General features: G+C 48.6%; 1 protein-coding gene across 1 annotated transcript; it reads right to left on the reverse strand.

The window, feature by feature from the left end:
- Positions 1-26,785, reverse strand: BLK (BLK proto-oncogene, Src family tyrosine kinase; the record flags this gene model as incomplete). Its single annotated transcript, XM_082302362.1, has 12 exons — positions 1-209; positions 1,069-1,200; positions 4,038-4,188; positions 7,261-7,337; positions 7,867-8,046; positions 8,910-9,062; positions 9,682-9,831; positions 15,687-15,790; positions 16,822-16,920; positions 17,882-17,975; positions 24,286-24,334; positions 26,684-26,785. The coding sequence occupies 12 exons, from the start codon at positions 26,783-26,785 to the stop codon at positions 1-3; spliced, it is 1,500 nt and encodes a 499-aa protein (XP_082158488.1).

Raw genomic sequence — 26,785 nt, forward strand, 5'->3', positions numbered from 1 at the left:
TCAGGGCTGCGGCTCGGGCTCGTACTGCTTCTCCGTGGAGGTGTAGAAGTCCTCGAGCACCGACTGCAGGTACTCGAAGGTGGGGCGCTCCTCGGGGTTGCTGCGCCAGCACTTGAGGATGACGCTGTAGAGCTCCCCGGGACACGTCTCCGGACAGGGCATGCGGTAGCCCCGCTCCAGGTTGCGGATCACCTCGGGGTTGGTCATCCCTGGAGGGGAACAGAGCCCGGCAGGAGTTATTCAGCATCCCGGGGGTGGGGGGAAGGTCAGCGCTCCCAGCAGCAGCTCACACCCAGGGAGGGGCTGGAGGGGCTGCGGTGGTTCCCATACCTGGGAATCATCCCTTCCTCAGGGCTGAGCTTCCCCTCCGTCCCTCTGTCCCACCCCTGACTCCCCTCTGTAAGTTTGGCTTTGGACAGGGAACTGAGGGAAGGAAACCCAGCTTGAGGAACCCCTCAGGACACTGAGGGACACGTGAGTGTCCCCAAGAGGGACGCTGAGGGGCTGGAGCATGTCCAGGGAAGGGAATAGAACTGGGGAAGGGGCTGGAGCACCAGGAGTGGCTGAGGGAGCTGGGAAAGGGGCTCAGCCTGGAGAAAAGAAGGCTCAGGGGGGACCTTGTGGCTCTGCACAACTCCCTGACAGGAGGGGGCAGCCGGGGAGGGGTCAGGCTCTGCTCCCAGGGAACAAGTGAAATAACAAGAGAAAATGGCCTCAAGTTGTACCAGGAGAGGTTCAGATTGGATATTAGCAAAAATTTCTTCACTGGAAGGGTTGTCCAGCCCTGGCACAGCTGCCCGGGGCAGTGGTGGAGCCCTCATCCCTGGAGGGATTTCCCAGACGTGTAAATGTGGCACCTGGGGACATGGGGCAGGGGTGGCCTCAGGTTAAATCGATGTAGAGGCCTTTTCCAACTTAAAGCATTCCCTGATTCTAAGAGGCAGCTGAGTGTGTCTGGGCACACGTCAGTGAGTGCCTCCAAGCCTGAAGCAGTGCTGGATGCTTGGAAGTGGCTGGACACTCTTCCGGTATTCCCAGAGCCCTGTAGCTGGGTAAGGGATCCTGTACCTGGATAAGGGATCCTGCCGTAGGTGATGATCTCTGTCAGGAGGATCCCAAAAGACCACACGTCAGATTTGATGGTGAACACCCCATAGTTAATGGCCTCTGGAGCTGTCCATTTGATGGGAAATTTGGCACCTGTCCCAAAGGAAACAAAGGGAAATAACACCTGGAGTTGGAGCATCTCCCTCACCTCCCACAGGCACAGCAGATCCCCAAAACTGATCCCTGATTCCTTTGGGCTGTTTATTATGATTCTGTGATTCTTCCTAGGAGTGGGGCTCCAGCCCTCTGATCATCTCCATGGCCTCCTCTGGACCTGCTCCACCCCAGAGCTGGATGGAGGATTCAAAACCAATGTCTCTGGCAGATTTATTATCAGACAACAACAGTAGGATTTTATTCTGTATAAAGTTTCTTTGGCTTTTGCCAAGAAAAATTGGATCAGATGATCCTTGAGGTCCCCTTTGTTGGGGTTTTAGTTTAGTCTTAGGTTTTTTTTTCTGTTAAAGGAATTTTCTCCCATATGCATGTTGCTAGGGGACAAATAGCTGTACTTAAGAAAGACAAAAAAGGGAGTGGGGCGGGCCTGGCTACTCCTTTTGTCTACACCTGGGTGTGGGGTCAGTTCGCTCTGAGCGTCCGGAGAGAGAAGCTGCAGAGAAAGGAGCTGCTGTTTCTTTTTGGCCGTTCTTCTCTTCCTGCTGGAAACAACGCCGGGACCCCAAAAGCCGCTTTCCCTGCCCTGCTGGAGGCCGAGCTGTGGCTGCCCTGCCCCGCTGCTGCTTCGAGTTTTCGCTACGCTGTAGCCCTGCTCGCCCTGCCTGCCTGGGCATCCGTGGGGGTTCTCCCATCTGGATACATCTCGCCTGCCACCCGGGATTTGCGTTCGTCCCTCCCGCTCCAGCCTGCCGCTCTAGCCCGCTGTTCCCGCCTGCCGTTTCCAGCCTGCTGTTCCTGAGAGTCCGGGATCGGCTGCCCAGGGGTTTGTGAAGCCTTTGTTCCATCCCTTCCCGGGATCCCAGGCCACCAGTGCCGCGTGCTCCCCGAGCTCGCTCCGGAGCGCCCCCTGCAGCCGCGGGGGAACCATCGCACCTGCCCTGCTCACCGGGAGCCGCCAGCGCCCCTGCCGGCTGCGAGCGGAACTGCACCCGAGGGGAAAGGGCCCGACAGCCGAGAAGGCTGGGACTGGGTTTGTGATTGTTTGCTGTTACTGCCATAGTTGTTGTTGTTTTGTTTGACTGGTTATATACATATACATATATATATATATATATATATATATAGTAAAGAACTGTTATTCCTATTTCCCACATCTTTGCCTAAAGGCCCTTGATTTCAAAATATAATAACTTGGAGGGAAAAAGGGTTATATCTGCCACTTCAAGGGGGGGCTTCTGCCTTCCTTAGCAGACACCTGTCTTTCAAAACCGAGACACCCTTCCAACCTGTTACTCTGTGGTTCTGTGAAACAACTTATTAGAAGGGGGTTGTTTTTAGCAAAAATGCATAAATATTACAGCAAATATAAATTCCCCAGTCCTTAAAGCTGCATATTTATATTAAAACCAGAATAATCCCGATCTTATTTTGTCCACCAAGTTCTTGCTTAACCTGCTGTGGATGGCAATGACTGTAAGGTTGCAATTTCAGTTTAGCTAAGAGAAAAAAACTCAGCCAGCAGCCAAACCACCTTGATAAGTAGGAACTGATCATGTTACGCTGAGGAGGAAACCACATTTTTATTTATACACATCCTCACAGGACTGAAAATCCAACTGCGGGGTGTGAAACAAGCGCCTCAGTTGTTGCACATCACGCTCTGAGTGACAAGGCTGGGAAATGCAATCTACGAAGTGAGAATTGCTCAGAGCAGACAGAGGGGAGCTGCTATTCCAGAGCAAAGCTAGCTGGAGAAATGCTGATGGAAGCTGCTTTGTACTGGAAAAGAAGCTCCTTTGGTTATTAACAGAAGCACACTGATTTCATCAAACCTTCTCTGAAGGATAAAACTGCCTTAAAAATTTGCAGCAAAGCCAAAGTTCCCCTTCATGGCAGTTTCCAAATTACATTTGGGATCTTTTACTACTCTGAAATAGTTTTGCATGTTGAAATGGGTATGATTTGTATCAAAAAGTGTTTTGGGGACAGGAAATTGAAAGAAATGTTTCTTACTTTATTAAAAAAGCCCACAAAAACTATTGGAGTTCCTTTCCTCAGAGTATGTCTTAAGGGGAATTTTATCTCTTCCCAACTCTAGATGAGGACAGATTCCAAAATTTGAAAATCTTCTGGTAAGTGCCACTTATGCCCGACTTAACTGTGTTATTTCAGCCGCTGCTGCTGCTTTCTCTGATGCTTTGTAGAGTCTCTTTGCAGTCTGAATGATTTGACCTCATACCTGGCTCAGAGTCAGAGCTCAATACAGGGATGATCTCAGAAGTATTTTTCACACTAAATGATTCTGTGATTTATTGCTTTTAAAGTTGTCCCGCTGCTGTGGAAGAGACCTGATGTGGTCAGGGCTTGGTTTGCCTGGCACACCCAGAAGCTGCTGCTGGGCCCAGATTTGTGCCTCCAGCTCCCCTCGGCAGTGCAGTGACTGAGTTACTCTGTTATTCCTTTCCTCTGGACTGAATCCCTGGGAAAACCTGGGCACAGGCAGCAGCTTTTGTTAGCAGAGGCCAAATTTCTCCAGCAAACAACTGGAGGGCCAGCAGAACTCCCACAAACAGAGCCAAAAGGGTTTTCTCCCATTTCCCTCTGCAGTTTTCAGTTGGTTTTATAGTCCCCAAGCGCTGCTGCCTCTCCCAGGACTGGATTTTTGGGTGTTTCTGTTTCTCTGCCTCTTGTCTGGCACTGGCAGCAGCAGCCACGTGGGCTCTGGTGCCCTGTGCCTGATCCCAGCCCGGTGTCCTGGCATTCCCGAGGGCAGCAGAGAGGGAGATGAGGGCAGTGCTGGGAAGGACACCCACCTTCCTGTGCCAAGTACTCGTCCTCGATGAGCCTGGCCAGACCGAAATCAGCGATTTTGCAGCAGAGCGTCTCCGAGACGAGGATGTTGGCAGCCCTCAGGTCCCGGTGGATGAAGTTCATGCGCTCGATGTAGGCCATGCCCTCTGCCACCTGTGAGGGGAGGAAGAGCCCTTCTTCATCATCACCTTCCCATTTTATCTCGGCTGTTTCCCACCCACCTTTACAAAGCATTTGTACGGCGTTGCTGGTATCTCTCCCTGATTGTGGATGTGCCTATGTTCCCCACGGATGGATGGATGGATGGACAGGTGGATCAGCAGACAGGTGAATAAATTTATATTGCCCTTGTACAGGTGCAGATATTCAGCTTCAGCAGCCTGAGCAGCTGAGTGAAGCAGAACTGAAGTGCCACTCTCTGTTTTGCTCAGAAGTCACAGCCCTGAGTTGTGTCTGCAGCAAGACCTGAAACCACATCATCAGATTCCCAGTTTCTGCCACAAGTCTCTCCTCCCCTGGGGATTTTAGTCATAAACAATCCAGGTTAAATACATGAATTAAGAAAAGGAAGAAAAAAACCCAAAAAAAACCCAAACTAGCAAATCATAGAATCATGGAATGGTTGGAAGGGACCTTAAAGATCTCATTCCCTGCCATGGGCAGGGACACCTTCCACTATCCCAGGTTGCTCCAAGCCCTGTCCAACCCGGCCTTGGACACTTCCAGGGATCCAGGGGCAGCCACAGCTTCTCTGGGCACCCTGGGCCAGGGCCTCACCACCCTCACAGGGAAGAATTTCTCCTTAAAATCTTATCAGGGTATCTGGTGTGTGATGAGCCTTTATCAATGACAGCAGCAATATTTCATTGATGAGTGCTGGGGGTTGAAAAAGAAGATTGATAGAAGACAGAGATTGCCAGGCTGAGTCTCATACTTGGATTGGGCATTTATTGGGAAGGTGAGTGGGTCTGTGCAGCCCTGGCCAGCACTGGGTAGCACCTATTAAAGCTTTTAGATGCCTGTGCGTGAGGGCAGAGCAATTTTCCACTCCATGCAGATTCTCATAAGCCTCAGAAGTCACATGTGGTTTCAGACAGGATACTCACACATATTTTCCAGTGCTGCATTTCTAACCCGTGTCAACACCCCTCTAGTGCAAGGGCTGCTTTCTGCAGTGGAAAATGGAAGAATTGATGTAATTTCCTGTCCTGATGTTAATGAGATAGGACCCGGTGCTCAGCCCGTTCCAGCCCAGAGTGTTTTTAAGCATTTACCCTCAAGACTGACCACAGGATTGAGTGAATGGGCCCAGACTGTTCTAATTTTAACTCCCATGGATGTCATTGGATCAAAAATTACGCTTGAGAGGGTCGGGTGCCTGTTGGGTTATGATGTCACCCCAACACCGCAGATAAACAGATTGCAAAATAGCTCAGTAGACTGCCCTTTCCTCGTGCTGCTCCTCCCAGAGATACCCAGGGAGTGTTTGAGTCCCTGTCTTGGGGAGGTGGTGCTGGGGTGGGAGAGGGAAGGATGAAAGTTGTTCTTCCAGTTGACACCAATGCCTCAGGGATGGGTAAAATCCTTCCTACCCCATGCTGAGGGTGACTTCTGTGAGTTTGGCACCATTGGGGTGTGGGGATTTGGTCTGTGCCCAATTGTCCTGGTCCTGGTGTGTGGTGCAGGTTGCCCACAGGAGCTGTGGCTGCCCCTGGATCCCTGGAAGTGTCCAAGGCCGGGTTGGATGGGGCTTGGAGCAACCTGGGCTAGTGGGAGGTGTCCCTGCCCATGGCAGGGGGTGGAAATGGGATAATTTTTCAGCTCCCTTCCCACCCAAACCATTCTGTGATTCCAAAGTTCTGTAACATTGACCAAAATCTTTGCTCTGAGTCACACACGGATTGCTCTGGCTGCAGGAATTTCCTCCAGCACAGAAATGCATCAAGGCAATTTCTGGGGAATGCTCCCCCTAAACCCAAGGGCTCTGTAATATGGATTAACTGGGATCATATTCCTTACCCTCAGGAATTTAAAACAAACCACAGGCTATAGTTTTCAAGAGAGGGGCTGAAACAATGAAAGATGGAGGAAGGGAAGTGGGGATTTCAAGAGAGGAGGGAAGGAGGGAAGTAATTAAGTCAAAGACACTAAATGGGGAGGGTGCATTTGTCTCCATAACATCTCACAGACAACAATGATTAAGCTGCAGATACATAAAATTTATCAGTGGTGAAGAGGGAAGGAACAGAAAGAGGTTTCTCTGCACCCCTATGGACGGTTCAAAGGAAAAATTACAGAAGGTGGCACTGCTTTAAAGTATTTTCATCCTGGTTAAAGCAAGAAGGAAAGTCTTCCACTATTATAAAGCATTTCCTCAAATATTAAGATTCCCCAGTTGTTAATTCATTAAAAAGTAACTCTATTTAATGGCTGGAACCAGAGAACCTTTACACATTTTTTCCTCAGGTCCACTTTGCCAAGAGACGCTGAGTGACGCTATGGATAAATCCCAGACCTTTATTCAGCTTTATTCAGCCTGATGCCTCAAGTTTTTTGTTTTCCCAATATTTCCTAATTAGCCTAACTGTGCTCTGGGGGAGCCAAATTCTGTCAGCAGCTGGCTGGGACCAAAGTGCAGTGATTTTGCAATTCTCATTCTTCATGTGGTTTCCCTAATTTTGCCCTATTTGTGTTTAGAGGCACCTTGGGACTAAAATGTTACAGTGCAGCTGCAGCTGTTAAGATTTGCAGCCTTTTAACTTGAAAGTTAAAGGTTTGTCTTCATAAAGAACGATATTCCCAGATTTGAGGGTCAGAACATCCTTTGTGCCTCATCATCAGAAGGGCAGAACTGCTGGTCCTGCATTGGGAGTCTCTTTTTTGAGCTTTTTCTTCTTTTTCAGTAAAAAGAAAAAGAAACTTTTTTCCTGCTCAGCAAGGCAGAAAAGCAAAATAAAAAAATCAGACCAAAATAAACGCAACCATCCCCCCAAAAAACCCCAGACTCGAGATCTCTAGCTCTGCACTAAGCTATCAGAGGCTGCCCTAGGGACAGAGCTGACATGCACAGGGACACGAGGGGGATGAGGAGAATCCCTCAGAGAGCACACCAGGAGGAGCTGTTTTTCTCCAGGACATCTTTGCTCTGACTGACTTCAGACTTGCAGGAATTCCACTGAGGCAATAACAAACCTTGGATCCTTTTCCCAGTGACTGTTCACTGACCTGAGCAGAGATGTCAATGAGTTTGGGGAGATTCAGTTGGCTTCCTTCTTCTGTCTTCAGGAAATCCAGCAAACACCCTGCAGGAGAGGAGGGACTGCTGTAACTCTTCTGAATAATCTATAAATTTCTTTCCCCTGGTGCTTCTCTGAACGTAGGCAACAAATCTGCCTCCATCCTAGAGAAAATCCGAGGAACCAGAATGGGTGTCCACTGGAGCATCTTCCTTTAGGAAAGCTCCCAAACAGCCCAAATTCCTCTGTGTTTTGCACAGATCAGTTGCAAACTGCTGGGCATTCATCATTTAAACTGTTATAAACAAGAGGGGCAAAAGAAAGGACAATTTTACCACGAGGGGAGTAAAAACCTGAATCAAACTTCCAGTGAGAACAGTGGAGGGGAGAATTTTAATTACTCTTCAAATGGAGCATCACCATTTTTTTTTCATCACCAGAAAGCCTCTTTCTGTATTAGAATCAAACTTTTGGGTCACTTTCTTGCAGATTTGGTACAACCCCCTCTTCCCCACCCCCATTCTGCATGGGACACTGGCCAGTTCACCAAACTGGTTTTGCAGAAGCCCAGCAAAGAGCCCCAGGAGGGTTTTACCATTGGCCATGTACTCTGTCACGATGTAGATGGGCTGCTTGGTGACCACAGCGTACAACTGGACCAGTTTGTTGTGCCGGAGCTTCTTCATCAGGTTTGCCTCTGCCAGGAAGGCGTCAGGATCCATGCTGCCCTCCTTCATGGTCTTCACAGCCACCTTGACGTTGTTCTTGTAGTAGCCTGCAGAGAGAGAAAGATGCTTTTCAGGGATTTTGGGCTCCCTGCAGGCGCTGTGGGGTTGTGCAATAAGGAGGAGAAGAGCTCATGGAGCAGAAAACCACAGGAACAGCTTGAATCCCTCATAAAGAACCACGGGGTAAATGCCAGTGCCAGCAGGTGTGAGAGGAGAAGGGGCACTCGTGTCACAGCTGTCAATCCGTGCAGCTGCATCAGGGATCATCCCTGCAATGAGCCCATCCTCACACAACCCTCCCTGACCCTTTCTGGGTGAAACCCCTGGGGCATTCCACCAGCTGGGCTCTCAAATCACCCAAATGCCATCCAAAAGAGGCAGGACTGTGCAGCCAGGACATGAACTCAGCCTGGTCCTGTCCGCAATCTCGATTTCCAAGGCAACCAGCAACCGCAAAGAGGGCGGCAGAGGAAGCTGAGCTCCCCCCACATCCTCTCTTGCTGATTAGCAGTGGGCAGGAAGGCATCAGGGATTGCAATCTGGGGTATAAAGTGGAGCAGGGAAGCAGAAAAAGAGAGAAAATGTCCCCCAGGTACCCTGCTGGGTGTGACTTAGGATCCTACAGCTGTGCCCAGAATTCCCAGGAGGAATGAGTGCATATCCTGAGAGATGAGTAAATAGTGACTTCAACACCCACCCCCTGTGAAACCCTTGCTCAGCCACTGATCTGTGCAAACATGAGCTGTCCAGTCCTCCCCAGGAACCCTGCAGGGTGTGTACCCATAAATATCTGTTCATCCTGAAGGATCCCCACTCCCAGAACAGTCTTGCCTTAGGGGAAAAAAAAAACGGGCTTTCCATCTCCTCTCCGTATGTCTTTGTTTCCTGGAATGGAGGGAATTCCACTTACCCATCCACACTTCCCCAAACTGCCCGCTGCCCAGCTTCTTCACCAGCTTCAGGGCCTCCCGAGGGATCTCCCACTCGTCCTGAGCCCAGGGTCTCTGGGGAGCCAGGGATGTGCAGGGGGCTGTGAGCCGCTGGCAGAGCCCATCCCCTTTCTCTGTAAGAGGACAAAGCAGAGGACAGTTCAGTGGGATGGCAGAGAAAACCTCCTCCTCTACCCACACATGCCAGGAAAAATCAGCCCATGGCAACCTCCACAGCCACACAGGGCAGGGGCGGAGCCCCCAGCCCTGGAGGGATTTAAAAGCCGTGTGGATGTGGCACTTGGGGACATGGGTTAGCGGTGGCCTTGGCCCTGCCTTGGACTCCATGGTCTTAGAGGGCTTTTCCAACCTTAATAATTCCGTGATTCCATGAAAAGTTTCAGCCAGAGGGATCGAGGCATCCGGAATGGTCCCAATCAAAGGAAAAAGCTCAAAGGGCAATAGAGGAGCAAATCATCCTGCCCAGTTATTCCAAACCCTGCTTCCCAAGCATCCCTCCTGCATATCCCAGCAGCATTCATCTCTTTCCTTTCCTGATGGGACACACTCCCTGACTTGAGGGCTGCGGGCAGAGCTCACCCTTGTAATTCCCTAGGATGGAAACCAGGACGTGGGTTCTGGTTGTAGGATCACACCTGGCCCATGGGAGCAGCTGGAGCAGCTGTGGTGTCTCCCAAGCCCGTCCTCCCTCTGTCCCCACTCTCTTCCAGGACACAAATCCAAACAACTTACGGCTGTAATGATGGATGAGCTCTGGCAGGCTGGAGAAAGTCACCCTGGGGGAGATGTAGTACCCCCCACCATCCAGGGAGCGGATCCTGTAGTGTTTGATGATGTCCCCGTGAGCGGAGTTGTTGTCTCTCACGGACAGGGAATAGGCGTCTGGAGAAGGAGCAGAAGGAGCTGTGAGGACAAAGTGCACCCCAGCCAGGGACCAGCTGCCTCCTCTTCCCTTGGCTGCCTCCAGCTGCAAACCAGCCCTGGCTGGTGCCTTTCCAGGGCAAGTGCCCCAGAATTTACAGCTATACATTTCCCTCTCTCCAAGGTGAGGGGAGAGGAAGAAAGTTCATCAGAGCTTAACTGATGCTCTCCAGGCTTCCTGGAGTAAGAAGTGCCTGTGCTGTGTTACAGCAGCCCCGTGGAAGCACTGTGGGAAGCAGCAGCACCTCCCCAGGCAGGGCAATCAGATGTTCCTTAGGTCAGGATGGTCTTTCCACAGATCCATATTCCCATCTGAGATCTGTCAACCTCAGCATCACAAAATCAGAACGGTTTGGGTTGGAAAGGACCTTAAATTTCATCCTGTTCCAACCCTCTGCCATGGGCAGGGACACCTTCCACTAGCCCAGGCTGCTCCAAGCCCTGTCCAGCCTGGCCTTGGACACTTCCAGGGATCCAGGGACAGCCACAGCTTCTCTGGGCACCCTGTGCCAGGGCCTCACTGCCCTCACAGGGAAGAATTTCTTCCTAACGTCTAATCTGACCCTGCTCACTTTCAATTTAAAGCCATTTAAAGTCATTTTCCTCTCAATTAAACATTATGAAGCCTTTGTGCCAAGGTCAGTGGTTCAGCTGGAGGGGTACAGAAGGGGAGATAGGGAGATTTGTCTTGTTCAGTCATAAAGTTGTGACTCTGGCTAAACCAGGTCTAGAGATCCCCATCTGGAATCTTGTCCCTTTTGGGCTTCAAGAGAGCTGCTCAGCCATCCACCACTCCAACCTCCTATTCCCTCCGTGAGAATCTAACCCAAGGTTGGTTTTCAGTGCACAAAAGCATCACTAGATGTTGCTGCAGAGCAGAACTTCCAGCCTGTGTCAGTGTGACTCAACGCAGCTCAGCAGTGGGGCTTTTTCCCTTCGTCTGGATCCTATTTCTGGAGTGAGTTGCTACAAGCCCGCTGGGCTTTTCTAAGTCTAATATGTCACCTGGGCTGATAAACTGCCCATTTTGATGTTTTTTAATGAAAAGACAAGGCTGTACATGCTTAAAAGTGTGTGTCTGTTCATGCAGGATCATAAAAAGAAGCAGGGCCATCCACAGCAACTCTGAAACCCCAATCCTGCATGTGAGGGGAAAGTTTATTAACATAAAATCCTCACTGGCTGGTGTTTCTCCATCCCAGCATCAGCGGTTTTCCTTACACCGTGCCTGAAAACCATTTGCATTTATAAAAAGCAGCAAAAAACCCCACCTCTGGGGATATTTGCTCTGTTGAAGTGATCATAAATCTTTACAAGCGGAGTTTGGAAGAGCCTAAAGTTTTTCCAAGTGACAGCAATCATTTTGAGGGGACCTCCTTCCTGCAGAGATCAGATCTGGAGGTGTAAAGTTCATGGAAAAACCTGATGGTTTAAATGCAGGGCCAGGGAACCTCAAATTTGACATGGTGGTCTCCTCAGCAGAGGAAGCTCTTCTGATTCTCTTTCCTTCACTTTGAATGTCAGGCAGAAGACAGATTGAGAAGCCCTTTTGGTTTGATCAGTCTTGCAGCTGAACAACTGAGAAACAGCCCTGAAACATCTCCAACAGGGCAACAAAACCACAAGAGAAGGCAAAGGAATGGCTCCTCTGGCTCCTCTGTGGTACCCATGTGGCCCTAAGTTCCAAAATAATGATAATAAACATCAAGGCCAAAGGCTGGGCTTGAGAATCTTAAGGGATCATTTTCAAGCTAAATGATTCTGTGAAGAAGAATATGACAATGATGACAACACCTATATGTCATTATTATTACTATTACTATTACTGCTATTATTAACTTCCACTATTGCTGTTGAGGGTGATGATGTTGTTTTAATTTCAAAGAGACTGACATATTGCCCAGGCCAGGCTGCAGCCCAAGAGAGTTGGGCTCACATGGCACAAGACCAAGAGGGTGCTTGGCGTGCCTGGGACACGGCTTAGGGTTTGCGTGTTACAAATTTTTACAGGGCAAGGCCTGCTCGAGGAAGGAGCCAAATGTGGTGTGAAGGCAGCTGCACTGAGGCCAAAGAACCCTGGGGAAGGAAATCCAGGAACTGATGATGAACATGTCTGCCAGGGAGCGTCTGGGGGCTGAGAGTCAGCAGGGAAGAGGAGACCTGCCCTGTTTGCCAGTGTGGTTGCACCCAAAATGCTTCCCCTCCCGCAGGATCTCCTTTCCAGGCCCCACCAGCCCTCTAAACTCTCCTGCACCTTTCAGAGACAGGGCCAATCTCTGGCCTACTACCTGTGTTAATTTTTACCCTGTGATTAAGATAATGACTGAATTTCACCCCCAGCCACAGTTAATTTGCTGCAGGGAGTGTGGTGGAGCTTCCCTGTCATTCTCCATGGCCGGTTACTGTTCCCTTGGGAGTTGCTGTGCAGAGGCAGAGCACCAAGGCTGGAAAGATTCAGTTCTTCCTTCGCAAAATCATGGAATGGTTTGGGTTGGAAGGGTCCTTAAATTTCATCCTGTTCCAGCCCCTGCCATTGCCAGAGACACCTTCCACTAAACCAACTTGTTCCAAGCCCCATCCAACCTGGTCCCTGCTCCCAGTGACAGCAGCAAACGAAGATCATTACGTGGACTCCTAATTCCCCCTGATGATATATCCAGGATAGACAAAAGGAATTCTTGCTCCTCAGCCACAAGGGGCATTCACCTGTCCTGCAGTTCTGCACCACATCCTGGCACAGACCTGGGTAAAGAATCTGGAGTACAAAATTTATGGAACAATCTCTTCATCAAAATATTGACCAGCCCTGTCACAGCATCCCAGGGCAGTGGTGGAGTCCCCATCCCCGGCAGGGTTTAAAAGCCATGTGGAGGTGGCACCTGGGGACATGGTTTCGTCCATTTCTTGGTCCTCTAGCTCTCAACAGCCCCTTAAATTCTTCCCGATGGGAAGCACAGGAGCTCGGCTGGATGCAGAGGCTGAGCTCAGCGAGGTCCCTCCTGCCAGGAGCAGAGATGCAGGAATCCTGCCGGGAGCCAGGAGCCTGTGGCTTGGCACAGCTGGGAGATTGTGTTCCTGCAGCTTTTGGAATGATTATTGCTTCAGGGGGACTTTGTTTATTTGCAGCAGCTTCAGCAAGGACAGTGCTCCGCCGATGATTTCACTGCCGGCCTGCTTCCCACACTGTCCCCATATTTCCATCTTCCCAGGATGCTGGATGTGCCTTTCATGAACTCTGAGAAATGTTGGCTCTGAAGATTTGCAGAGTTTCTGCACCTCAAACCATGAGGCAAATGAGATTCTGCTCAGGATGGGCTGGAAATAGGTGCTGCTCTTAGGGTGCAGAACCCATCCCGCTGTGCCTGAGACATCCCAGTATGAGATAACCACCTCCCAGTTTAAGTCACTAATGGGGATTACCTCAGCCCAGTGCTTGTCCCTGATGGTCAAATTTTGCTGGTGATGTGCAAAGTGAATGAAAACACACGTCATGGGGAAGGAAAACAGGAAAAACAGTGGGGCTCTAAGGGCAGGGTTAACTCCATGTCCACTGCTCTGGACATCTCTTGGTGGGCCACAGGATGCTTTACATCAGGGAATTCAGCTTCATGGCACCTTTGGAGATGCAGGGCTTTGTCTTTTCCCCTTCTCTTTAGGGAGGAGGAAGCTGTGGCTAAGATGGATCAAATGTGGTCATTCAGGCAGCCCAAAGCTGGGCACACAGGATGATTCAGAGGATGAGGTGTTTGAAGGAAGAACACCCATATTTTACACCAAATATCAGAAAAGGCACAAGGCAGGGACACATTTCAGAGCAGAACCCGATCTATGAGCATTTGGGGCTCATGGGGCTTCTACGGAGTGGAACCCACCACACCTGCTAATGCAGAATATTCCACACCTCGTTCTTCTTGACAGCAGAGACAGGGCATTAAGGATCTGGTGATTTCTCCTTGGATTTCAGGACTCCACCTCTGCTCAAGCCCTGTGTGACCAAGAACCACCCAAACTCCAGATAATTGCAGAAGTTGGGGACAATTGTCCTGCACAAGTGTAGAGAAAGGTCTGATCCCATGCAGGTGTGGCATCTAAAGATGTCACAAAGACCAGGACCACGTGTGGACAGAGCTTCAGACACAGCATGCGAGTATTTGGTCTGTGTTGCTCCCTGCCCTTCCTGGGTGTGACAAACAATCACACCAGTTCCCCAAATATCCCAGCAAACAAAGGGAGAGTGGGAATGGGATAAACAGAAGAGCAGCATGTGTTGACAAGTCCCAAGCCTGATCATTGCAAAGGCACCGCAAAGGTAGCAAGGAAAACCAGATACAGCAGAAAAAGTGACTTATAAAGTGAAATGCTTAGGAACAAATCTTTTAAATGTTTCCTGAACTAAAACTTCTGAAAGCTGCAAATCCCTAAAAATTCTGAAAGCTGCTCCTGCTTGCCATCAGCTCAGCAGGGATGTGGGGAGGTGAGCCCCGGCATGGGGCAGAGGGGGGAATTCAAAGTAGGGTGCTAAAGTCTGACACAGCCGCACTGCCTGAGGGCTGAGGGAGAGAGATACAGGAGGATGAGATTCCAGCTGCTGCATCCAGAGCCTGGCACTATTTAATTTTCTCTGGAAATGGTGGAAGGAGCGCTTCCATGGTGGAAGGAACAGATGCTCCCTTGGAGACCTCCCTTGTGAACAGGAGAAAAAGGAGATAGGAAAAGAAGAAGGAGAAGCTACAGAAGGCAAAGCCAGGTGTAGGATGGAGGATCCAGACTGTCTGTTCCCTCTCTTACTGTTTGGCCTGGGCCTTTGGAAGTGTTTGGGAAACTAGTCAAGGAAAAAAAAGAAGGTTCCATATGATTTCAGATGGATGCTCCAGCTCTCTACTGATCGAGTCATGGTTGGACACCATGATCTCAGAGGTTTTCCAACGTCAACAATTCCTTGATTCTACTGGGAAGACACAAAGCACCTTTTTTCCATGTTTCAAGGAAAGACTCCTGCATCCATTTGAAAGGAAATGAACCAAATGACAACAAGACTGATGAAACCGGATCCTGATCTACTCCATGGAGCAGAACCATGGGACCACCATGAGCATCATTTCCTCCATGCTGTAAACATGATGGCCCAGAGGAAACAAGGAGGAAAATGTAGGAAAGAAACAATATGGAATTCCCATGGGACAACCTAAACTTTCTTCCAGACTCTGTGAATTAATAGCACAGAGCAAAGAAATTGAAATTACATGGTTAAATATTATGGTTAATAACTATACCCCAGTGCCCAAGAGGATTGGCCACAATGCTGTGCCCTTTCCATCCTCATTGGATCATTTCTTCAAAAGTCATGTTCATACGGATAGAAAGTGGATGAAATCCATCTATCCTGCTCCAGTCAGTCTCCTTCCAAAAGTTCTGGTTTGTATGAATTCCCCTTGCTACCAGAAAAAACATATTTCCCCTGGGAAAATAACTTTTCCCAAATTTCTGCAAGTTTCTGTTGAAGATGGGAGAAACACTCCTTCAAGACTGCATAGAAATACTCCAAAAAAGCAGAGACATTTCCTTGGGAAGAAAAGGGAAAGAAAATGGAAAATAAAACCCCATACCTGTTTTAGGAAATCTGCTTATTTGTGCTCCTGTGTCTCTGCCATGAACTCCAGTGAAGAGCCACCCTTACCACAGACAGAACTGCAGATCTCAGTGGCATCACGAGCAAATCTTTGCCCTCCAAGCCCCCAGCTCGCTCCTAGAGCCCTGCTGAAGGTTTTCCAAGTCTGGACAAAAACGAGGAGTTACCTTTGCTCCACAGATCTCACCTTTGGTGCTTTCACTCTCCCGGATGAGGAAAGAGCCAACTTTGTTCCCAGAAGACAACAGCAGCCTTTCAGCATCTTTTCTGCTCAGAGATCTAAAATACCACCTGAGAGAGAGAAAAGGCAAAATCATGGCTGGAAAAGGAAAAACTCTAAAAAAAATGGAATTCTTTCCAGTTAGTTCTTTCTTTTATCATTACACTGGGAAACTGAGGGTTGTTTTTATCACCAAATAGTTTTTTATCTGCTGGAAAGTGGCAGTAACAGACTGTTTTGGGTAGATTAACACCAGATTTGGGTCACTTTGGGCTTGTTTCACAGCCTGGAAACCCAGACAGCACAAGGAATAGATGGGATGTGCAGGATCCCATACACAGGAGAAGTTCTGGTTTTGGATACAAAGAGCTTTTATGTCTCAGCCACATTTCTGTGCACTGCTAAATATTTGCTGAACTCAGTGACGGTTGTGTCCCTCCAAGAGAGATTGAAAGCAGGACTGATCATTTAGGGCTGAATGCCACAGAGGAGGATAACTCATGGAAAAAAATTCTCCTTCTGTTTGTATTATAGGCAAAATAAACTCTTTTGACTCCAGTCTTTCATTCCATCTTCCTTGCAGGGAGGCTGCATCTGGGCTCATTAAAAAAGCAGCACTGTGGGTCTGGGCACTGGCACTCAGTTTTCCTGTTAAACTGTTGGTGTGGCCCTTGGCACATCCAAGACCTGGATCAGTGCACCCCATCCAGAGATTCCCAGTTTACACGTGGATACCCTTTGGAGGGTGAAGAGGTTTAACACCATTTGTGTGGGTGGACTGGCCCAGTGGGACCAGAGGATGGTCCCTGGCAGTGCCACCATAACCCTTCTGTTGTCCCCCCCAAATCCTTGTTTTCCACAGTGCGTGGGACAAGAACCTTTGCCCACTTCCCCATAACCACCTCATCCTCCCTTTCCACCCCAATATGATGCTTAAAAATTTGTCCTGAGCTTTTGGGCGGCGTTGTTTGGGATGAGGAAAGACCTCCTGCCATCCAGCCCAGCAGTGACATCTTCCTGCCATCAATAAAGCTCATCCTGGAGCTTGTTGAGATCCAGGGCACTGCACTCGTGTTCACCACTCAAAAGCTTTCCCACTTACTTTTCCTCTTCCAAACTGTCCACTTGTGCCACAAAGTTACTGGGGATGTATCCTTTCTTCCCAGTGCTGAGGGACTTTGCCAGCCACCAGTCCCCCTCGCTGCAAAGGGAGCAGAGGAAAAGGTGTGAGTGCCCAGAGGGGATTTTGTGACAAGCTGAGGCTGTGAGGATTTGAGCACTGACTGTGGGGTTTGAGCACTGCAGATGGACTCGGATTCCTTCATCCACTCTGCAGCTCCCTCTGGATTCCCTAGGATGGAAATCAGGTGTTTGGTGTTTCAGGGACTTGTGGAGGTGTCAGGCTCTTTCCATGAATGCTGAGCGACCACAGACCCAAACCTTTGCCACACACCTCAAGTGAGAGAAGGGGAATCTGGGTCATGGGGTTTATTTTGTCTCTTGAACAGGGGCGTTGAGGGTCCTTTTTGCTCCTTCCTTTGCCTTCCGGACACCCCACCTTACTGTCCCACTGATGACTGAGCCACCAGCCATGACCCAAAGCCATCCCTATGCAGGGGTTCTCCATCTCCCTGTCCCACAGGTCCCAGTCTACGCAGTCTGGGTGAGAAATGTCACCTCTTGAGGCCCCCTCACAGAACAGCCAAAGACTGAGCAGCCCTACAGGGTCTGGGGCCCCCAAGCCCACCTATGCCCTGTTATGGACTGTGCCTCTTCTGTGGTGAGTTTGAGAAGTTGAAATGAAACCTCACAAGTCTCTGGCTCAGTTCTGTCCTTTCCTCTGACTACACCCAACCCACATCCTTTGCAGAAGCACAATCAGCACAAACACAGGACAGGAGCTGGTTTTTTCTCTTGTTGTTATTTATGCTACTTCTGCACCCACAGGCCTCAAGGTCCCAGTACCACTCAGGCAGGGACAATACCCAGCCCAGAGTATCTGTGACCCATGGAAGTGTCACCGTGCAGAGAGAAGAGGGCACCCACAGCCAAGGCACAGGCTTAGCTCTGGTCAGCTGCAAAGTGGTGGCTGACCCCAAGGTCCCCTTTCCCAGCCTCCCCACGCTCCTCATTGAACTTCCTTCCGGCAGCAGGTCACTTACTTGGAGAGGACCTGGAGTTTCTCCCCCTTGACCAGCTCCAGGTCACGTTCACTTGAGGCAGGAAAATCGTACAGTGCAACCACAAACAAGTGATCTGAAATAAGAATTAACTCCTTTGAAGCCAGCCTGTTCCCTGAGTGGCTTGATGCACACCTGGGTGTATGGTATGGCATTTCAGCCCCTAAACACGGGGCTCTGTCACCCTCCCACCCCCAAATCCAACCTTTGCACCAACCCAGCTTTCCTGCTCACCCCAACCTCTGCTCAGGGATTAACACTGATTCAACAAAGCATTTCCTGTGCATGTATTTTTAAACACTGCAGAACCACCTCCCCATTCACAAAACTCAGAGTGTCAACAAAAAAAGGGGTTTGTGTGGAATTAGAGGGGTCATAAATAACCTGTCAGAGTTCAGCCTGAGTTTTACACTGTGGTAAATGAAAACTGCCCTAGCAACCTTTCCCAAGGTGGCTGTGGAATTTGACTCGAAATTATGAGTTTTTTAATTGAAAAAAATATAAAGTCATTTCAGTTTCCATTTTTTGAGGCCTTTTCTAGGATTTAGCTCTCCCTGGCCTCGTGGTCTGTGGCCTGTGCACTGGGCTCATCCGGTATCTTGCCATCCCTCCCTCTTGCACACAATTCCTTGCAGATCATAGAATGGAGCATAGAATGGTTTGGGTTGGAAGGGACCTTAAAGATTATCTTGTTCCACCCTCCTGCCATGGGCAGGGACATTTTCCATTAACCCATTTTCCACTGTCACACACTGTTCCAAGCCGTATCCAACCTGGCCTTGGACACTCCCAGTGGCAGGGCAGCCACAGCTTCTCTGGGCACCCTGTGCCAGAGTCTCACCACCCTCACAGGGAGCAATTTCTTCCTCACGTCTAACACAAACCTGCCCTGTGCCAGTTTAAAACTGCTGACCCTTGTCCTGTCAATATCTGCCCATATAAAAAGTCCCTCTCTCTCCTTTTTATGAGCCTTGTCCACGTGCCACAATCCTCTGACACAGCCCGGGGCAGATCCTTGTGGGCTGGGGCTGAACCTCTTGGTTTGCACACCCGAGAGGTGCTGAGGTTGCTCTCGGGGAAGTGGTGCAACCCTTCCCCTGTGCTCTGCACACTTGGAGCTGCTGAAGCAGAAAAGAGCAGCTATTTCGGGCCAGATCTAACTTTATAAAAAAGATCAGCACAAGCACAGGACCACAGAAATCCAACCAAAACACCATGGTGAAAAAGAAAAGAAAAGGAAAGGAGGAGGAGAGAAAGAAGAAGGAGAAAAAAGGAGAAGGAGAAAAAAGGAGAAGGAGAAAAAAGGAGAAGGAGAAAGAAGGAGAAGGAGAAGGAGAAGGAGAAGGAGAAGGAGAAGGAGAAGGAGAAGGAGAAGGAGAAGGAGAAGGAGAAGGAGAAGGAGAAGGAGAAGGAGAAGGAGAAGGAGAAGGAGAAGGAGAAGGAGAAGGAGAAGGAGAAGGAGAAGGAGAAGGAGAAGGAGAAGGAGAAGGAGAAGGAGAAGGAGGAGGTGAAGGAGAAGGAGAAGGAGGAGGTGAAGAAGAAAAGAAGAAGAAGGAGAAGCAGAAGATTGAGAATAAGGAGAAAGAGAAAAAGAAAAATAGAATAAAAATAAAACTAAAATTTAAAGCAAAAAGAAAAGAAAAGAAATAATAAGAAAAAGAAAAGGAAAAAGAAAAAGAAAAGGAAAAAGAAAAAGAAAAAGAAAAAGAAAAGGAAAAAGAAAAAGAAAAAGAAAAAGAAAAAGAAAAAGAAAAAGAAAAAGAAAAAGAAATAAAGAAAAAGAAAAAGAAAAAGAAAAAGAAAAAGAAAAAGAAAAAGAGAAAAAGAAAAAGAAAAAGAAAAAGAAAAAGAAAAAGAAAAAGAAAAAGAAAAAGAAAAAGAAAAAGAAAAAGAAAAAGAAAAAGAAAAAGAAAAAGAAAAAGAAAAAGAAAAAGAAAAGAAAAAGAAGAAAAAGACAGAATGGGAACTGTGCTGCAGCAAGGCTTCAGCTTGTGCTCAGCCTAATTAATGCACTGAGAGCGATGGACAGCCTATTATTAGCATTTTTCAAAACAGCCTGTCAAGCCACTGTCTCTGGGTGACCTTTTCAAATAATGCCACCAGCAAGAGAGCCAGACTGGCCCTTTGTCACGGCAAGATAACAGTGTCTCTGGGGCAGCTTGGGTTCGTGTCTGTGCAAGGCCGGCTGCTGCTCCAGTGGCAATTTGTTAGGGAGGAGAAAGGGTGAGCGTGGGAGGAAAGGCAGCTTTGGAAAGCAGAGCCCTGAGCAGCTCCCTTCAGGCTTTTCAGAAGGAAATAAGAGATCCATGAGAGGTTCCAGCAGAGTCTCTCTCCCAGGATGGGGAAGGATGATCAGTCACAAGGGAGAATGCTTTGAAGTCTGAAAATAGCTGGCACGGTTGGGGGCTTCCCCTTGAGGCAGCTCGAATTAGCAATGCACCCAAACTCTGTCTGCCTCCTTGAGAAAGTTGTTATCACACATCTGCTCTGACATGAAAGGGTTTGGGGCATGTGCTTCCTTCGAGGTGTCCACAACCAGCCTGCGATCCACACACACCCTCCCGGTCCTCTTGAAAGGGAAATAATGCAGTGATCACACTCGTGCTTGGAAAAATAGGAGCAAATGTGTAAATATCTTCAAGCCCAGAGTGGCTGTGTACTCCAGAAAATGGAGTTTTGGTGTGGAAGGAACTGACGTAAGTGAAAATAAATGAAATTAAAAAGAGCAAATGCAGCAAGGACAAAAAGGGTTTGTATGCTGAAAAAAAACTTTATCACCTCTTATCCCAAAATAGGCGCTGAGAACACTGCACACTAAAAATGAGCCAGAAGAAAAGCTCTCTCTGCCCGAGCCAGCAGGAGCTGCCATGCCAGGATGAAAGGGGCTCTCCCTGTCTCTGAGTCCATCACCCCACAAGAAACACACGGCTGACACTGCCTTGGCCTGTTTGATCCACTCAGGCCATGAGAGGCTCCGCAGCGGAGAAGCCGTTGGGTCTGCGAGGAGCGACTGCTCTGCAGATAAAGCTGCCAGCCCCGGGACTTTGTTTGGGAGCCAAACACATCCTGCCTCAGAGCTGCTGTCAGGAAAGTCTGATACCAGCAGGGTTTGCAGAGGCTGAGGGCCAGTGTGGTGGCTCAATAGGAATGATTCAACCAGTCCTCCCACCGCTGGCCTGTCTCAAATGGAAGGTCTCTGCAACCGTCTCGTGGCCGTGAAGCTGGGCTGAGACTGTGCCAGGGTGCCCCAGAGGATCATCCATTGGTTTAGAGCCCTTTTAGGATGGCCATGGTGTAAGTGACACCTTGCAGGACACGTTGGCCAGCTGGGTGCACTGAGCTATGAGTTACTGCTGCTGGAAATGTGGTCAGCTTTCTGTCTCAGCCTGGCATGGCCTGGTTGGAATCACTGAATCAGTGAAGTTGGAAAAGACCTCTAAGGTCATCAAGTCCAATCACTCCCCCAGCACTGCCAAGGCCACCCCTAAACCATGTCCCCAAGTGCCACATCCACATGGCTTTTAAATCCTTCCAGGGATGGTGATTGCATTGTTTGGGCAGCCTGTTCTGAAGATTCATAACCCTTTCTGTGAAAAAAATTTTCCTAATATCCAATTTAACCCTCCCCTGGTGCAACTTGAAGCCTTCTCTTCCTGTCCTTTCACTTTTTACCCGGGAGAAGAGCCCAACCCCTACCTGGCTACAATCTGTTTTCAGAGAGTTGTGCAGAGCCACAAGGTCCCCCCTGAGCCTCCTTTTCTCCAGGCTGAGCCCCTTTCCCAGCTCCCTCAGCTGCTCCTCCTCAGATGCGCTCCAGATCAAAGTAAACATTTTTGATGAGAAATTTCAATTTCTCACTGAAAACTCAGCCCTTTCAGTAGAAACAACCCTTCCTTTTCCCACTTCTGCTAAAACCTACATTTCTGACACAATTCCTTTCAAACACAAAACCGTATCAGGAACAATAAAAAATGACCAAGAATTTCAGCATTAACTTTGAGATGCTGCAAAAGAGCTCAAGCTCCAGAGCATGCTGAGCTTCCACCCCCTGAAACTCAGTCCCATTCAGCAAAATTCAAGTGAAGAGGTGGGAGAAGTTGTGGTTCCTCATCAGAAGGAAGGACCTTGCAGAGAGTTCGACTCCTTGTGTTGTTGCAGGTTATTAAAATGCCTGAGAACAGGTACCCAAAACAACCAATTCTTTCCATCAGTGGGATTTAAATCCACCTGTGAGCAGCTGGCAGGGCAAGGGCAGGGGTCATTCTCCCTATTTTCTATGTCTTATCCATCCAATGCAAGCGAACAGCAGCTCTAACATGGGTTGGGTTTGGGGCCCACCATGGGCCAGGATTTTGCTGTGCCGGGGGCTTTGGCAGTTCAGAATTAAAATTTTGACTCCACAGAGACCTAAAACCAGCCTTAAAAACTTTGTGATTGCTCAGGGAACAATGTTAAAATGAATGGAAGACTCACACCGTGGAAGAACCACCTCCAGTGAAAAAAAGGATCGGTGGTGCCACGTGCACCACGTTGAATCCAGTTTTGCACTCCTTGCCTGGCTTTGTGTTACTTCCATGAGGATAAATAATGTCAGGAGCCGCTAGGCTTTTGTTAAAAATGAATGAATAAATAAATAAATAAATAAATAAATTCTGAGACAGGGGTGTGAAAGCTGGAAAGTGTGAAACAATTTCAACAACTCGAGATCAGAAAAAAACCCAAACATTCAAAATGCAAGGAGAGCAAAAAAACGCCCACAAAAATTAAAAAAAAAAAACCAAGGGGAAAAAAAGGGTTGATTTTACATTACATGCCACACTTCCACAGCCAATAATTTTCCCTGATTGAATTTTAAGTGCTCCCACAGGATTTAATTTATCTCTTTGAATTTTTTTTATATGAAGTGATTGCCTGGATTTTGTGCTTTCTCTTTCGATTCACTTGAATTGCTGTCATTTAGGAGAAGATCTCTGGTATCTCAAATACCTTGCATGGCTCTTATCAGCCCATTTTACCACAAAGGGCACAGGCAGATGTACCATCATTTCAGGAAATTCAGACACTGGCAGAGAAAAATAGGAAGTTTCCCACACTGTCAGTGTGAATATTCCTCCAGAACTGGAACTGAATCTAATGAACAAAATTATTTTTGAGAGCTGAAAATGGCTAATATGGTACTTAATCCATTTTTTAGCATCTTTCCACTTCTGCCTTTGGGCATGAAGGAGAAGTAAAATCTGCCTCCCTGATCACAATTTCTGCTGTGACTCTGACCAGGGTGAAAAAATCCTGTGATAAAAATCCTGTGAAAAACTGTCACTCTCTGCTCAACTGGGGAGGTAGAAGAGCATGGCCACTTGGAATTGTGCCATGAAAACAATTCTGCAAAAGAAAATGTGGTTTCTGGAAAAGTGGTATTTCCATGAAAACACACCCCAGCTCACGTGGCTGAGGAACTTCACCTCCCACAGATTTGATCTCCATAACAAACGCCGAATTTGAAGAAAATGTTGGCCTTGCAGGGGTTCCCGTGCTTGGACCATGGCAGGGGCCCTCCATCATCATCCACAAGATCTAAGAAGACCTAATGCTGTCATTCCACCCACCCCATTTATTCACCACCCCTTTTTTCTTCCCTCATGCCCTGTCTCCCCTAATCCTACCTTTCCATCCACATGAAGAACTTTCATGTGTTGCTGACTGCTTTCCTCTAAGCTTCCTCTGTTTTTTCCCCCCTCTTCTAATTATCTCTCTCTCTGTCCTTAATCTGCAGAACTTCTTTGATAAGAATACACACGAGCTGCTGCTGAAGGCTGGGCAGAAGGAGCAGAGGGCTCCCTGCTAAAAGACACCATCTGTGATCTGCAGATAATTGCAGGGGTGGATGAAGCCAACGGCCCATCTCCAGGCAGGGGCTCTGTGTATCCTTATTTTGTGCTCTTCCCTTTCTTCTCCTTCTCTTTGTAGCCTCTCTGGGCTCTCTGATGCCTGTGATTTCCTCTGAAATTTTCAGCTGGCTGCATAAAGCATCTATGACTTGTCACGCTGCAGACAGGGCAGAGCAATCTCACGCAGCTCCAGTCTCAGATCTCCCTTTGCTCCACCAATCACAGAATTGGAAGCGACCTTAAAGATCACCTGGTTCCAAAGGAGAGGGAGTGATTTTCCCTCTTGGTTTCTTTGATGAGCAGGGGAAAGTTGGCAGCTGCAAAGACTTGGTGATGTAAACTGAGTTTTCTGAACCACTCTGATAAACTCCCTGTCAGGCACGGCTGCAGATACAGAAACCACACGCCTGTGACGTGATGGCTTGTCCTCAAACTCTGCCATTTGGGGACCACCACCCTGCAAAACCCCACGGGGAGGCAAAGAAAACAGAGCCTTACCTTGTGCAGAGGCTTGGTTTAGATGAGGGTTGTTGATAACTTGTCTCCCCTGAGATAGAAATAGAAAGGAAAATGGAGATATTTATTACTTTGCAGTGTTTCAGGAAGAACTGATTTCAGCTTCACAGACGAGTGGGAGTCTGGTCCAGAGACCACTGCTGGCAGTCAGCAGCCTCCGTGTCTGGCTCCACACGTGTTGTGATGGCCTTAGCACATTTTGCCATGAGGTGTTTGTAGCTGAATTAACAGAAAGCTGGAATAACCCTTGGCTTCCCTCTGAGTTAAAGCAGAAATCTGCTGCCAACTCATTCGGACCCTGCTCTATCCCATCTGATGCCAGATTTCAGACCAGTGAGGGATGAGATATGAATGGCCCAATTGAGAAATGGCAAATGCAGTATCATTTCAAGCAGAAACCCAGAAATATTGTCTGTCATAATTGTCCCAAGGCTCGTGGAATATCCTTTGCTCAGGGTTACGTTCAGAAAACAGAGGCAGTGGCTGTAACAACAAATTAATCAGAGAACTGTAGAAATCATAGAGTGTTTGATGGTCCTTGTGGATATCCACTCAGGATGTTCTATGATTCAATGATTCTGTGACTTCTGAGTTGGAAGAGACCCACAAGGATCAATGATCCAACTCCTGTCCCTGCACAGACACCCCAACAATCCCACCCTGTGCATCCCTGAGAGCGTTGTCCAAATGCTCCTGGAGCTCTGGCAGCCTTGGGGCAGTGCCCATTCCCTGGGGAGCCTGTTCAGTGCCTGACCATCCTCTGGGGGAAGAACATTTTCCCCAATATCCAGCCTAGATCTCCCCTGGCATGGCTCCAAGCTGTTCCCTCAGGTCCTGTCTCTGGTCACAGAGGGCAGAGATCGGAGCTGCCCCTCCGCTGCCCCTCAGGAGGAAGTTACAGACTGAAATTAAATAGCAACAAGTTACTGCAACTTATCGGGGCACACTTTTAAAATGCTGTCATGGTCCCTGGTTTGGTTTGGCCCTGCTGCTGGAGCTGGGAAACTGTCCATAGATCATTCCAAATGAGCTGGGATGGAACCACCTTGTTTTGGGGGATAACAGTTTGAAACTGGCCTTCACCCAAGTTCCAGCGCCAGCCTTGTGATCACTCCAAGGGCCCAGTGCCTCTAGTGGGTGTTTGACCACTCCCAGGTATTTTTATACAAGTGCAAAAGTGGTGAAATATGGACACAGAACTAAAAACACCTCATGTTTTCTGCCTGCACCACCCTTTGACCCCTACTTAGCCGAAATGTGGGGTGGGGGAGCAGCTCATCCGCTGCCATTTCTCATTTAACTGGAAGAAATTTGGATTTCCCTTGACATGTGAGAGTTGAGTGCCTGTGGCAAAAAAATAAGGAATGGTCAATGATACTGTATTTACAGCGATACTGGCTCCTCTCCAGTGAGCTGGAGAGAATGAAATTTAGGAAAATAACATCTTCTTGGTCAATTTGACATCTGCTGTCATGAAAACTGGGCTGAATAGCCATGGGAGAACTCAGAAATTACACTAAAGGAGTGAAAAGCATCTCCAGCTGTCATAGAAAGCAATAACTGGAAATTCCTCCCCTCTCCCAGGGTTCGAGATGGTTTTCACATGAGAGTTGCACCTCGAGTTTGTCTTGTGCTGGCTGCTGGCTGCAGTGCTGTCAGGGGCAAGGAAAGACAAAACGATTTCATGTCCTCTGGACAGCAACAGAGGTGAAGTGACTTGCAGCGTTTAAACAAGGAGAGTGTCTTTTGAGATCTCCTAAATCCTGCCCCAGTTCCTTCCTGCTCTGTGTCCATGCCAGCAGAGGCTGAGTGACCGCAAAGGGAGCAGCGGATGCCCAGCGTTTCTGATTCTCAGCTCACCCCAACACAGATTGGCTGCAGACCCTCTTTGCTGAAGCCACTGAGGACTCACAGTGGTGAAGTTTCCATTGTGGTTTGCAACTTTGAATCTTAGCCTGAATCTGACCCATCTTGCAAGTCAGCACCATCAGCTTGGGTTTCAAAGTGCTGATGAGAAGATATTTCTAAGTACCAACACACTGTATTTTAGGGGTTTTTAATACACAGAGGTTCCTCAGAGCCCTTCCCACCCCTGTCCAAAAGATACAGGGATCAGCTGGGAAGACCAAGCTGCCCAGAGAAGCTGGGGCTGCCCCTGGATCCCTGCAAGTGTCCAAGGCCAGGCTGGACAGGGCTTGGAGCAACCTGGGATGGTGGAAGGTGTCCCTGCCCATGGCAGAGGGTGGAACAGGATGAGCTTTCGAGTTCCTTCCAGCCCCAATAATTCTGTGATTTTATGATTCTAAATATTGCCTGCATCACTCCAGACAACAACTGAGCTGTGGGGGGATTCCAAAAGGACACAAAACTGCAGGCTTACCTGGGGTGGGGCAGGAGGAGGTTTGCCTTTGGTTTTTGGGTTGCCTCCAGAAGTGTGTTTCTCATTGGGCATCCGCTGAATTTTGCTGCCGAACAACCCCAT

Source organism: Coloeus monedula (assembly GCF_965178545.1).
Source record: "Coloeus monedula genome assembly, chromosome: 2".
Lineage (NCBI taxonomy): Eukaryota > Metazoa > Chordata > Aves > Passeriformes > Corvidae > Coloeus > Coloeus monedula.